General features: G+C 49.4%; 1 protein-coding gene across 1 annotated transcript; it reads right to left on the bottom strand.

Annotated features, from left to right (window-relative positions):
* Window positions 1-1,764: 1,764 nt before the first annotated feature.
* Window positions 1,765-14,324, bottom strand: LOC144149012 (uncharacterized). Its single transcript, XM_077680543.1, has 4 exons — window positions 13,789-14,324; window positions 9,044-10,425; window positions 7,024-7,218; window positions 1,765-2,593 (listed from the first exon to the last, which is right to left on the bottom strand). The coding sequence occupies exons 1-4, from the start codon at window positions 14,314-14,316 to the stop codon at window positions 2,437-2,439; spliced, it is 2,262 nt and encodes a 753-aa protein (XP_077536669.1). The 5' UTR covers window positions 14,317-14,324; the 3' UTR covers window positions 1,765-2,436.
* Window positions 14,325-14,843: the final 519 nt, after the last annotated feature.

Raw genomic sequence — 14,843 nt, 5'->3', positions numbered from 1 at the left:
CAAATCAACATACAGCGCGGTTTTGTAGAGCCCGTCCACAACAGGAGCTGCCCAGAACCCTGGCATTGCACCACGGCTTTGTAAGTTAATTCACCACCTGTAAACTGCATACTCTCATTCGTATAACATTCCACGCGAAGCATGTCCTGCAAAATGCTTACAGATTTTCGTTATATTACCGCGAACCACGCATTTGATTTGTTTATCTATGCGTTTTGTTTTTACCGCCTGGCCGCACCAGGCTGTGTTCGCTGTGTCAAGCAAAGCACGTGTTCCATTCTTTTTAATGCCGCATGAGTTATCGCATTTAATAGGGAGATTGGTTTGCCCTGTCGTTAGTAGTATAGAATAATCTTTGATCACCAGTGTTCTCGATGTAATTTGACGGTTCTTGAAACAATAACGCCGAGAGATAATTGCCCGCAGAACAGAAACACGGCATTTGATTCGGCGACACTCGCCTGTGTACAGCCGGTAAAAGGCTTGTCTATAACGCAGCCTTCGTACTCTCAGCCCTATCCTGCCCCGCCGGAGCGGGATTTGAATAAAACTACTGCGGAATTATGAAGTACTAGCCCTTCGCTTTTGCCTCCGACATATTTGGAACGAGTATGTTTCGGAAGTTTTTGGATGTAGCTGGTTGAAGTTGAAATCGCTGTTATAGACAAGCGTTTTACCGACTGTACATGACGTTGGTGACTACTTCTACATCGCTGCGTAATCTTTTGAGCTCTTAGCTGAGCGCAAGGTCGTTCCAACATAGCTTTGTTCCATGAAGAAACCTGCGTCGTCCTCGGCCACGTGTCACTATACTGAGTTGCTCTATACATACTTTGTTTCATTACTGAGCTGATACGTGCCTCCACTAATGCATGCTGTCGTGGCATGATTAAATAATTGGATGAGTAATGATAACCTGAAGATATTTGCATGCTACAAATCGAAGATGATTGCACTAAATCATAGGCCTAACGTACTAGAAAGCACAAGTTAGTACCTTCAGGTGACACTAAAAAGCATGCTTTAGCTGCTTTCGACTTTCTAGAAAAAGAAGCATTTTAAGAGAGAAAAATCACACCACTCCTCGGTTTGCGCTTGCACTACTAAAGATGTGAAGAAAACTATCCGACGTAAGTACGTGCGCCTTGGTATACGCTTACAACGCATGTCCATCGAGGTAACTGCTGCAGTTCCTGTTTCAGAGGAATATAATTTGTTGTGTGGGCGGTAAATTTAGGCAAAAAAGCGAAATTCACGTTTTGAAAACGGGTACATAGAGGTCCACCTCCAGCACACGGGTTACGAGCACACTTATGGTCGTGACACAGAACTTTGGAGGCTTTTCAATTAATATTTCGTTTTATATGTTTAAATATACCAATCCACACAAATACATAGACCGTAGAAATTTTGGCTCATTCGTTGAAAGCGCTCCATTCTATTAGAAACTAGAAAAAGACAAAAAGAAAACGTAATTCCACCGACTACACTCACAGTCAATGTGAAGGCATTGTGTCAGCAATATTGAAGAAGGTGAAAGCTGCTTTCGTTACCACTGTTACCAAACAAAAATATTTTGCAGAAACTGGTGCGTTATCAGTGGATGGCTTTTGTGACGTCCACAAGTGATTTAGATTTTCTAGCCAGTCTACTTTGGGGTTAATAGGAGCCCCTAACAGGATTCAAGGCTCAACAACAACACAAGAGATTTCCCATATGTATTTTATTGACTATTATATACAAACATGACAAATCAGATAGGAGTGGCAGTCATGTCATGAGGCAAATAAATATGCGTTACAACTTCCCGCTTCACGGCAGTACAGTGATCACAATAACTGAACCAGTCTAAATCTTCAAGCTGCCTTACAAGATGAGGGCAAGGTCGGAGCTGCTCAGCGCATACACTTCGTGTGAATATGGAACTTTTGTCAGTCCCAGAGCTCGGCGACAGGACACCAAGCCATCGCAGGCATGAATTGCGATTGGTCTTGCCTTTGTTAGATAGGGGTGGTTTGTAAAGCTAATAAACGTTTCCTTCCTCAAAGTACTCGCTGGAAGAGTACGGCTAGCGACGACTGACCGCTTTTCCATTGAACTGTCACGGCAAGTTTGGGCTAGAAGTTGCTTTGCCGAAATGTTTAAATCATGGAAGGCACTATGAACTATGCCATCGCATTGCAACTACCACTTCTGTCAACACACAAAAAATATATCATGGCCAGCAGATAGCGCTCCGACCATCTTAAGTCATAATTTATATAAGCTAGTCCCGCAAACGTTCACTGCTGCATTCTTGAGTTTGCTTTCACGGTAACATCACAGAAGAAGACGGCGGCATAGCGTTCTGCAAAAAATACACGATTGCTTCCTCTACCATATGTAATATTATGAAGCCCTTGTGCATTCCGCTGCGGTTCGATGACGAAACGTGTTTCAACCGAAGTTGGCGGACAAGCTGACCAGGTCGACGACACTCATGGGACAGGTGTTGTACTTGATGCGGCAGCCGTCGCCACCGTGCGTGCGCCCGACCTGGTAGGCTTCGCTGTAGTCGGCTGCCAGCACGGAGCCCAAGAACGAGTCGACGTTTCTGCAATACGGTGCAACAGCAGAGTCCGTCAAGGTTATCCTTCTTTTGTACAAAGTAGTCAGTCGAGCCGACAAAAGCCAGCTGATTTTATTAGGGGCATCAACTCATTCTTCCGGGGAAAGCCGCATTGGCGAAAATATCCGCGAAACTAACGCGTGCAGGTGCTCGTCCTGTAACAAAGAGGCTGCATTACAATCCGCACGCCGTGTGCGAAGTACGCCAAAAATTTGCCACCCCTTCCTAAAGAACGTTGATAGAAGCGCCAAAGCGGCCTAACAGACACAACTCGTCAAAATTGCGTAAAAGCATTCGCTAAAGGTGAGCCCAACGTCCTCCGCTGAAAGTGTCCAATCCATCTAAAAACCGTCAAAGACCCTACTCGCAAACGAAGAACAAACACGTGTGCGGGTTTTTCGCGCGCTAAGTAAACGCATCTACGAATGATCTAAATGTATACCGCTACCTGCTCTATGAAATCAAGGTGTACCATTCTACTCCTTCAAAATCGAAGCGTGCATTGTCTACCTAGAACAGTCCCTAGTCACGATTTTCCACTGACCGATTTGGCACGATGGAAGTCTGGTTTCACGCACGCGCTATGTGTCCAGAGCTGATTAGAGCTTTTTGGTAGACCAACCGGTTTTTGGGGAATTGCATTAGTTGTTTTACAGGAACCCATCGTACCCACTAAGAAAGCTCTCGCTTTAATAAACAGAAATGGGAACAACGAGAACCAGTACAGTGCAGCTTTGCCCTGTCTTGTTTTTTCCATTGAGCCATCTGTGCGAGATGCGTCCGTAAAAGTGGTTCCGATGAACTGTAAAGCAGTGCGGTTAGCTGGCCAAGTTCGTACGGTGGCATCTAAACACTGGCCAAAAAATTCACCCCACGTCCCCGAAGGGAATCGTGAGAATATGCGAATGCACCGGGATCGGCCCGGTGCCGCTGCCGCTGCCGCTTGGTCTCGGCCTCGCGCCTCTTCACCTGAGGATCGACTGAGCGAACGGGAGAGTGGGGCGAGCGTCGAGAGGAGAAGCACCGAAGCACCGCGCCTACCCTCGCCTACACTCTCCCATACACGCGGGAGCTCCGGCGAGCTCCCGCGATGCGAGCGCCCTCACACGCCCGAGCGCGCTCCTCCTCTCCACTCACTCGCCGCTGATCCGCCCGCACCACCTGCTCCGGTTACTAGGGGAGAGGAGGAGCGCGCGCTCGCAGCTGTTGCTATGGGAGAGGGGGTGAGAGCGGAGAGATAACACCTGCGGGCGCGTGGACGCCGCACGGCGCCTGACATGGCTCGACTAAGAAATGCATTCGCATTTAAAAAATGCCCGCCATCCCGCCCTGCGAAAGTGGATGTGGAGCAAAGCTTTTATGAACCACTACACATGGTAATAGTGCAGGGTATGAAATGTTTCTCGTCGTCTCGGCGGACTTGTCACTTGCACTCTGCTTCTCTGATGGCAAGGGCTGGGTCCTGCCTAGCCTGACGCATGCGCTCCCCACCGAATGATGTCAACACCCCTTTGAGAGAGCGGCTGCAGCCCTAATCTTTACCAGGAACACATAGGGGGGAGGGGGGTCCCATTGTTCACAGGCGCCTTATGATCCATCACGTGGTTTTGTATTTTTTTGCAGACATACTGAGATTTCTGCTGCGTGCTGGATTATCCTGACGCATGCGCTCAACCTCTTGGGCAAGAACTGCTGGGTCCTGCCTGTCTTTTTCTTTTATGGCGCGAAAAATTTCTTTCAACGAGAGGATTACAGCTTCACGGTAAAAAAAAAAAGTCGGGGAGGAAGAGAGGGCGAAATGTTTAAAGGAGCACTGACATCAATTTTCGGGGTTAATATTATTGCACAGTTTTGCTTCCTTCACTCAACAGAATACCCTGGCTGAAATATGAGCGGCCTGCGACGCGAAGAACATAATTCAATTGGATCTCATTCATTGCGCCGATGGAGCAGCGCGCGGAGCGGCACTCAGCAAATGGACATCAGCGGGACATCACACCAGGAGAGGAAAAAGTGACGCGACAGCGCTCGTCAAAAACTCGTGACGTCACTTCACGCGCGCGACCCCACGAGCGGCGAGCGGGTGCAACACCCTCTCAAGCGGGCGCCGGTGACGTCCGCACAAAGCGGTGAGGTCAGGCCGGGATTCTGTCATATGCGCCGTTCGGGATGAAAGCGCGGGAAGTTGAAACAAATTATTTTCAGGCCGTTCAATGTAATTAACTATCGTGCGCTGAAGTATTTGAAGCGCTGCTTCAGGTTCGCCAGACCATTAAGCATCGATAAAAGCAATAAAAGTGTAACATAAAATTTTCGTGTCAGTGCTCGTTTAAGGAATGCTGACGAGATTAGCCCCACCCACCGGAAGAAGGAAGTGTACCGAACGGGCGTCCACTAGCTGGTTTATCCATATGTCTATTGCACGAAGTTTTTAAACCTAACTACACGGATGAAGGAATTGTAGAAAACAAGCGCAGACTCAAGAGGTTTATACGTACATTCAACACAGTCTGCAAACATTGATTATTATACTTTTTGTTAAATCGACGCATAAACCAGTTGTAAGTCGGCGATTGTTCAGTACGCCTCCTTCTTCCTCGCCGTTTCATACGCCATTGTTTAAAAAAGTGGACACGATGATAAGGGGACAGAGGGGATTCAGGGAATGGAGGGATGGTACGAGAAAGCACAAGAGGACTAGGATGAAACGTGCGCGTCCAGCGTGATAAGCTGAGGCAGTTGTGTGTGAAGCTTAGGGCGATATTTACAGGATGGCAGTTACGAGGAGAGTTGAGGAAGTGGGGCGTGGTTGAAGGGAGGGGAAGAGGAAAAGCTGAATAGGGTTGAGAGGTTGGGGGTGGTAGTGCAAGAGGGTGAGGAAAGTACAGTAAAGGCACCCTGCAGCCCTCTTTTTAACTTTTTTTAAAATCTTAAACGCTTGCTGAACGTTGTCACCCAACACACCCAGTACTTAGATTAGGGGGCTGAAAAGTAACTCAGCCAAAAATCACTGCTCCGCGCTCATCAGATAACTTGGAAACTCGCTAAAAAATTTTTCTCTCTTTCCCAGTCTTGACGTTCTTCGACTGCCCGAATTACGTCACTGAGGCCATGTAGCGGCAGATGAATGGTTTTCCTTCAGTTGCAGCAATGAACGCTTTTTGATAGATACTTTAAAAATAAAGCCACAAAACAAAGCAGAAACGGAAGGCGTATCTGGTGCGACGAGCAAATCACGCAGCGCCTCTTCGTGCTGGCGATAACGGCAGCTTTCGCAGTGGCCTCAGACGCGAAGGAAAGGATGAAAGCGTTTATCGAAACTGCTGCAGGGTCCTTTTTAAGGCTTTCAGTAACCAGTGGTACGCAACCGGAATAGAAATGCTTGCGCAACATCTATCACAATGATGGCACCAAGATGACCGCCCATCGAGATGGCACCATGGGCTAATTTCGCACGCGCAATAACTATCGTGTAGCAGTGGTTTTATAACGCTGTACCATAGCTGGAAGCAGCATTTGTCGCCACGTTTTTCGTCGTGCATATTCCCCTTGCTGGCTCTTCCTGTTATATTATTTCCATTATACACGACACCGATATAGTGATTCACAACGGCCAGGTGCAGATTCGTAGCTTGCACTCGTGTCGCGCGATATATGCAAACACCTCAAATGCTTCGTTTAAGTCCCCATGGGAAGCGGAGAGTAACACTGGAGGGGGAAAGTTGTCATCGCAGTTGGAAAATCTCTTCCCGACGCTTGTGGTGGTATCCAATCCGCGACGGAGTTTGCATTCACATGTAAATAAGACTTCAAGACAAAAAACAAAGTGAACTGCTTTACTGTTTACCCTCTCTGAAGAAACAGAATTAGGTATCGCAATGGCGAGCGATATTGCGATATTTTTATGCACAACTTTGAAATCATGCCATCGCCTTAGAGGTATGCGTTGGGCAGCTCTCCTTAAATCCCCTTAGCTGTATACATTCACAGGTGTCGTAAACCCTCGCCACGACGAATTTGGGTCAAGAGACTAATTACGCTATAATCGGTGCTTCATTTAAACAGGTGATGATTTACTTTCCATACCGCGCAGTTGAAATTCGAATAAATCGAGAAATCTAATACAGCGATTTCATCGTAATAATAGTATTCTGTGCACACATTAGTTCCGATACTGTTTTAAGACGCCCATGTTCATGCTAACTCTTCGAGGACGGTCAGAAAACAAGCAACAAAACAGACGCTAAATACCCATCAGGGAGTCAACCTTTCCACGGTGTCATCGAACAACAATCAAGTCGATCCCCCTTTCGTAGCCGAACCCTGTCATCTATGTCAGCATGTATCTGCACTTTCTTGGAGCTTGGTTTCGCCTCCGAGAGCGTCAATACCGGTAGAAGAAACGGGCGAGGTACCTGAAGAGGCCGGAGACGTTCTCTCCGTACCGGCCAAACGACTGGTCGTTGGCACCGATGAAGCAGACCATCTTGAAGACGCACTTGCGGGAGTCCACCGTGCGCATGGTGTTGAGGTACTGGGACAGCGGGCTCTCCTCAGTGCGGCGCCTCCTGCGGCTTAAGATGGGCTCCAGCGCATCAGCTTTGGTCGAACTGAAAACGCGAAAACAGAACCAAAGAAAAAGATCAGACACAAATACGCAACGCAAATCAAGGCTGACATCACACAGGGCATCAAGTGACATATGCCTCTTTCATAGGAATCGGTAAAACACGAAAGTTAAATGTGCCTCCACAGAAGCATTTAAATGTTTATTGTTCATCCATAAGAACTTGCCCATCGCTATTTATATTACGTCGGTATGGCACCCCTAGACGCATAAACGTTACACTGGATTCCACGCGGCGGAACATTGCGTAAATCCGAGTGAAACCACAGCCCCTTGAAAAGCATGCGAACAAAACGGAACCAAAACCGAAACCGAAAGCAGCAGGTGGCGGAGGGTGCCTCAGTTCACCCGCGTCCCGCGTACACGAAGACGCTGGCATCGAGGAGCTAAGTGTCGGGGCTTGTTAGCATCATGGTGAACTACATCGCTTCGCCTCTCCTAGACGGCAGTACCATCAGAATAAGCAAGCTAGTGGGAAATATATAAGGAGCGTTCGTAAGCCTTCTTGCGCTTGAATTCATAGAGCAGTTGGCACATCGGTATCTTCAGTCTTTGTCAAAATTTTGTGGGCCAAGCCGGAAACGCGCAGGCTGCAAAAATTCAATGTAGAAGCTTACGTCCCGAGCGAGGCTGAAACGTTTTATGCAGGAAAGCTAGAGAAAACACCTTTCTTTCTCACTGCCTTAAGATATTTGTCACATTTCAAGGTAAAGCCGATTCTTTGAATTCTCTGTGGTCGAGGAGGCTTAGGGTTGGCCCACAAAATCTTCACCAAGGGTGTACGTCCCGTTGCGGTGAGCGGGTTCGGAGTTCGAATCCGGTCGGAGCCGCATCAATGCTACTCTTTGTGGTGATGTCATTTCCGCGACGGATATGACAGCGGTGAGATCTTGGTGTACCCGGGCATAAAACACAATTCTGTTTAAAAAAATGATGCGCCGGACTAAAACTGGTTGTTTGCACTGGAAAGAGCAGAATATTACATTGCATAAACGCTCATCGTTGCATCTCACTTGTTGCGTATACGGTACACTATGCGAAAACAGCCGTTGCTCAAAATGAATGAAAAATCCCGAGCCATCTCCAATAACGGGAAACCTGGGGAGGGGAAAGCATGCAGTGTATAAGTGTATTCTTGGCGCCTTGGCGCTTTCGCCAACGGAGATGAAACCGTTGAGAGTAGAGGCATACAGCGTTGCTGCAGAAGTCTCGTGTCTTTGAAGCACGGAGAGTTTCAGCGCGAGGCCTACACGAGTGTCCCGGTGTTTATTTTTTTAGTGTGGGCTATGTTTTAGCGTGAGCCGTAACAACTGTTCCGGTGTTTTAGTACCGTGGCTTCATGAGACGACGTTTACGACCATAACGACCACGACAGGAGACGCCGACAGCCCGAGCCCCAAACAGCCTTCGCCCCTAAAAGACAGAGGGGAATTGTAAAAGATCAGAAAGGGAAGGGAAGGTGGCCAAGGACTCGAGCATGTACAGTAAGGCAAGAGAATGCGAGAAAAAAATACCCTTCTCACACGGCCAGGTGTAGCGATAACTATTTTTGTTTACGGCATCGCGAAGGAATCCTGGGTAAGGTGAAGGGACCGCGAGGCGATTCGGCAATCGCTTGCTTTATCTGGTGAGTGTGACAAATTGAACCAGAAGCATACCGCCTTTAATAAAAATGAAGTGCCACCCGAGTTCTCCGCGAAACGTTAAGTTAATGGCAGTAGCCCCTTGCATCGATAGAGTGTCAACTGCAACATGTGGTACAATACATATAAATGCATAGTTAACGATAAAAGCATGTGCAAACTCACTTGCTCTTCTTGATCTCCGTGGCCAGAGCTGTGGGATCATACACGCCGGCGGGGAAGCTGCCCATGTTGACCGCTCGACCACTCTCGTGAACAGCATCCAACTTTCCCGTGACTGGCCTGAAGACGAACCTCACGGGAGGAGGAACGGCCGTTTCCTTTTCGGCGGGCAGACTTTTGTGCTGCGACTGGTCGACAGAGAGAGAAGGCTGCTGGACTGATGAGTAGACGTCAGCCTCGGCGTCCACTGCGTTGGGTAAATCTGGTTCGAGCAACGGTTCTTCGACGGCTGTGACGTCCTGGCTGACTTCCGGTTGTATAGGGCCCTGTTCACTTGCACTTTCGTAGGAAGGCTCCGGCTTCTCTGTTATACTTGGGCCGTACGCCTGGACTGCCGGGGGTTCCGCCGCCTCATTGGTGACATCCGCTCCGTAAGAAGGCTGTGGTTCATCCTTCGTACTCGGTACGTTCACCGGAAGTGCAGCCGGCTCACTTGGAAGCTGCTCGGCCACACCATTGCTGGTGTACGGGCCTTGTGACCCCCGGTTCAGGTGGGCCGCAAGCTTAGACATGTTAAGAACGTCGAGAACCGTGGCCGTGTTCCAAGGCAGGCTCGAGAAAACAACTGGTCGCTCTGCTGTCTCGGTGCCCCCGGCTGGGAACCCGTAAGCTTCGTACGGCGACGGCTGGTAGTTGCGAATGGTGTAGAACGTCGACGGATATCCTAGCAACGGGTGACTACCGACAGGTGGAAGGTACGCTTGCGGTGGTGGATTGGCTACTGTTGGCTTGCGTTCAGACGGTGGCGGGGTCTCGGAGGTCTCGTCGATGGGCACGTGAGCTGGAACGTCGGAAGACTTGTCGGCAGTGTCGTTTTCTTTGTCCTTGAAGTCGAAGTCCGAGAAGTTGGCGGGTGGCGCGGGGGTCGGCTGTTGGCCACCCTGGCCGGAAATACCCAGGATGTTGTTAACGATGCTCGGTACGAAGCCGGGGTCGGCCCTGACAATGTTGCGCACCAGGTTCGGGTCCTGGCGCGCGAAGTTGAGGAGGGCCTCGACGTCCCCGTTGCCCACCTTGGCGGCTGTGAGCCCCGCATTGCTGTGCGCCGTCCCGAGGGGAGTGTGCGGCAGGGGCTTGACGCCGGCGATGCCCTGGATGAACCTGACGATGAGGTCGGGGTTGTTGCTCACGATGGTGGACACGGCCGGAGACTGGGCGATCCGCAGGATCTGGTCGAAGGTGCCGCCGGTGGCCGGCTGTGCGCCGGGTAGCGGGTTCTTGGATGAGGCTTTTGAATCTGATGCGGGGGGTGCCGGAATCGCCAACGCAGGAGGGGGTGGCAGTACGAAGTGGATTTGTTCCGGTATAACCTGCGGGAAAGACGCCTGCGGGAGAAAATTGACGCATTTATAGCCCCTGGTTTGATAGCATTCATGTACAAGCTCTTGCGTGACAAGTACTCGTGCTGGCCACAGAAATTGCTTGATGGGCACAATCACCTAACACTAAAATAACAGATGCAGCCAAACGTGCGAGTAAAAAAAATAGTAGCCAATCAAAGGTGGATTACGAGGTGGATTACGAGAGAATCTTTGTAGAATACACATTACACACACTGTTGGAGATTGTACACGTAGTCGTTTTCCTGCTCAATTTGTACGGGTAGTGACCACAACTTTGTGGTTACTTAATGAAATTTGCAATGACTGGAGTTTTACCCCAGCAGACAAACATGGGGCTGTCCGTGTTCCTCCCGTGGAAGCCCGTGCAGGTGTTGCACACGCTGTTCCATAAGGTAGCTTCACCTGGAACGAACTAGTTGAAACTCGATTTTACGAAAACCGATTTTACGAATTTATGGACGAACACATTCATATTCCCCTAGCAGTTTCCCATAAGCTTAATGCTTTTACGAACTCGAAATAACGAAAAAAACTTCGCCGCCAAACTCGATTTAACGAAGCATTTAGGGGGAAAAGTTGCATATAAAAAGAGGTTTTTCCGACTTAATGGCGTCTAGAATGTCTGGCAGTGTGCTGCCAGCGTAGGAGCGGTACAATCGACGCAGCGGAGGCATTGTCGTTTTGGTTCTCACAAAACTACCAACCGATATTGCACGGAACGATAGACTGCGCATTTCTTTCCAGGCTTTGGGTCAGTTCCACCAGGCCCCCTCGGCACACGAAAAGCGTCACTAAATAAAAGCTTTAGAGTATCGGCACTATTTTCTCTCATTGTTATGTGCCCGCCAGGATTTTCATTGGTCCGTCAGCACCACGTGATATTTGTTTACATATGGGCGCAGCCATTTTGTTTTTTTTTTTGGGCGGATCTCCTCTCTCTCTCTCTCCCTGCCGCGCGGACGCTGGAGCGGACGGTCGCACTCTGCCCGTCACAACCGGCGGCGGCTTCGTTGGGAGAGATGGCAACACTGCGGGCCAGAAACAAAATGGACCCGAGACGCTTCCGGTTGCGCGAAGTGGCGGTTCTCTTAAGCGTTGCTTATTTAGTGACGCTAGGTGCCGGGGACACTTACTTCACTGGCCAGCTACGAGAAGTATGTGCTCCCGCTGCTCACGAAGCGCGCGCAGGCGAAAATCACGAGCTTTAGGCAATAAATTTGTCCTTCTCTCGATTTTAAGAAGTTACCGATTTACGAAAGAATTCGGGGATCCCGGTGACTTCGTTAAATCGAGGTTCGACTATATTTACAAGTAAATTAAACTCGGCATTAACCCTTTGATGCCCTGGGTTGCCAAGGGTGAATGGTTGAAACAATATTTTTTTTTTTAATCTAGGCACATACTTCAACTGTACCGTACTGTCGCACATCTCCCCTACCACATTCTCCTACTTCGGCCATTCCTGCAACCTGCCCGCCACAACAGCCCATCTTGTATGGTTTTGCCGGCACCATCCCGATCCCCTCCGGTCCCCGTCCCCTGAGCGGTGGGAACGCGCCCTGACCAGCCTGCACCCGGAGGACCAGCAACGCCTGATCAACCGGGCCACCCGGGCTGCGGAAGCGCGGCTTCCTGAACTGAGGATGCCACCCACCCTCTTCTTTTTTTTTTTTTTTTTTGCTCAATAAAACGTTTTGCCTCGTGCTCCTCCTCCTCTCGCACTCCGTGATTTCTCCGACATTTAACCCCATCTATCGACAGACAAAGTATCCCGAACCTTCAAAAATTAAAGAAGAGAAGGCAGCACGTATTTCTGTGCGCTAAAAAAATATTGTCTACGCGTGTCTACTCGCATCGAGCCCGGGCGGCTCAATGGGCTGGTGACAGATAACCGAAATGGTGCAATTTCGTTGTTATTGCAAATGATAGCAATACACACTTTACGTTATTGTCTTCACTTGAACCATAAATCGTGCTGATAAAGGTAGCTCCTGGTTCAAGTGATATATGGGCAGCCCGTGCCCAGTGTTTCCCAGTGCCCAAAGTGTCCGCCTTAATAAACCAAATATTCTCTGACTTCATAGTTGTGATGTCGGAGGTCTTTTGAGATCATAAAAAACTTCTCACACGCTCGAGCAAAAAAGAGTTACAGCCGTTTTATATATTCATACTTCCTCCGTAGGCGGCCATGTAGGCAGGCGAAAATTTGGTTACGCTAATACTGTGAACTAATTCTTACAAGTTGATGAAAGTCGTAGTAACGACGGAGTCATCTTAGTGGCTAATGGTCACAATTGTTTCGGGAAAGTTTTGATTAAACGAGAGCTACAGACGTTTTTTGATTAGCATTCGCAATGCAGCTGGCGTTGCCGCAAGGCGTTTCTGTCGCCCCAAATTTGTTGACGGATACAAAAAATGCAGGTAGCCCTGCGCAAACTCCTTCGCTGAACGACACGATTTCCGACCACTGACCCTACATTCAGGCATATTTAAAATTTTGAACCCCCCCCCCTCCCACCCCCTTCAAATGACCATGTGTGGACTGCCCACGGAGTCGTGATATCTATCGGCATTAGCACTGTTATTGCTGCTGTTATCACTTATATGCGCTAAGTGATGTGTTTTGCTTTCCATTGCTGGATGTTTATATTGCTGTTGGCTTCTATTCGTAGTTTCACCATAAAGTGATCCCCGCGATTGTAAGGCATAGACAGATTCTTTTAAGATATGGAAGTTGATTGATTGTGGGGTTTAACCCGCCGACGCAACGCAGGCGATGAGGCGCGCCGTAGTGGAGGGCTCCGGATTAATTTTGACCACCTGGGGATCTTTATCGTGCGCCGAAATCTCGTACACACGGGCGTTTTTGCTTTGCGCCTCCATCAGAAAAGCGGCCGCCGCGGCCGGGAATCGAACCCGCGACCTCGTACTCAGCAGCGCAACGCCTTAGCCACTGAGCCACCGCGGCGGGTAAGATATGGAAGTTACTTTAGTTCCACATCTACTTTATCGCTGAACTCGATGCCGACTGACCTACCAAGATAACTTTTTTGAAAAATTATGTGCTACGTCCTGCGCAGTGAACGTTGCTGTCCTAAGGGGACAGTCACCTCGCCAAGCTACTGGTCGCAGTAGCTTATGTGGTTCTTCCTTTCTTTCATTGTTCATGAAAGACAGATAAAGCATTGAATTGAATTGAATATCACTTCAGTTACGCCGTCAGATCTAAATCAATGGCCTGCTAAATTACACAGGCTATAGAGCGCCAGCAAAAGAATCTCGTCACGGCGAAACCACAAATGTTCCCGAGAAACCAGGACTGCGTCGTCAGCAGTACAGACACACCTGAAACTGGGGGAACCGACTCCGGGCGTAGAAGCTGGCTGTCGGAGCCACTTGAGGCCTACTAGCGACGAAGTGTAGCGGTGGTGGTGGCTCAGCCACCACAGTACGGCCAGGAGCGGCGTAAGGCCGAGGTAGGCTGAAGGGGGACTGGGGTGCCGCACGAAAGAAACCTGGCTGCAGCGGCGGCGGGGGCGCCACGAGAACCCTGGCCGTGTCAGAGCGAGGTGGCGCCACCACCGGAGGCGCCTCCAGATGTCTCGACGGGACGTGGACGAACTCCTTCTTGACGCTGATGCCGCGGTCGGCGCCGCGGCCGCGGAAGATGAGGCCGGCTAGGAAGCCCAGGATGCGCGTGGCGATGGCGATCTTGACGCCCGTGATGCCCAGGCCCAACGCCAGCTGGCTGATGGGGAAGCCGAACAGGGCGGCCGGAACGAGCAGGGCGCCCAGCGTGCCCTCCGACGGCGCCGGAAGCGTCGCCAGAGTGGTAAGCACGAGGAGAGCGATGATGAGCCGTGACGGGAGCATTGTGTCGGCCTCGCTGCCCGTTTGCCGAAACTGCATGTAATGGTGTGGGAGTAAGTTAGACCGAGCGTTCATATAGAGTTATATTACGCAACCTAATACTGATCGGGGTTGAATTGCTCGAGCAACTACGGCTGAGGAAGGCAAGCACTAAACAACGTTTTGATTAAGTAATTCCCGTGGCTGTGGCCCGTTATATTTCTGGAGAAACTTCTCCAAACACGCCACAGCTAATTGCGGCACTACAAGAGTCAGGTGTAGACATTTGCATAAATTTATCGCATAATTTTTCGGGACTATACACCCTTAGTACAGCAGCCGAAAGGATATACGCTTGCAAGGCAACATTCAAATTTTAATAACGTTAATGTAATAATACTCTACAGGAACATAATTAATGCACGTGGTTCCATTATTAAAAATGTGGTTAATTGAAAAAGACATCTAGAGGTGAGGGCTTATGAGATAATTGATTACGCCGGATATTACAGAACGTGTATTTAAACCTTCGATTGGCGGCGTGATTAAAC

Source organism: Haemaphysalis longicornis, unplaced genomic scaffold, assembly GCF_048455015.1.
Source record: "Haemaphysalis longicornis isolate Haplotype H1 unplaced genomic scaffold, Haemaphysalis longicornis Haplotype H1 scaffold_8, whole genome shotgun sequence".
Taxonomy (NCBI): domain Eukaryota; kingdom Metazoa; phylum Arthropoda; class Arachnida; order Ixodida; family Ixodidae; genus Haemaphysalis; species Haemaphysalis longicornis.
This window is presented reverse-complemented; position numbering and strand designations above follow the sequence as displayed.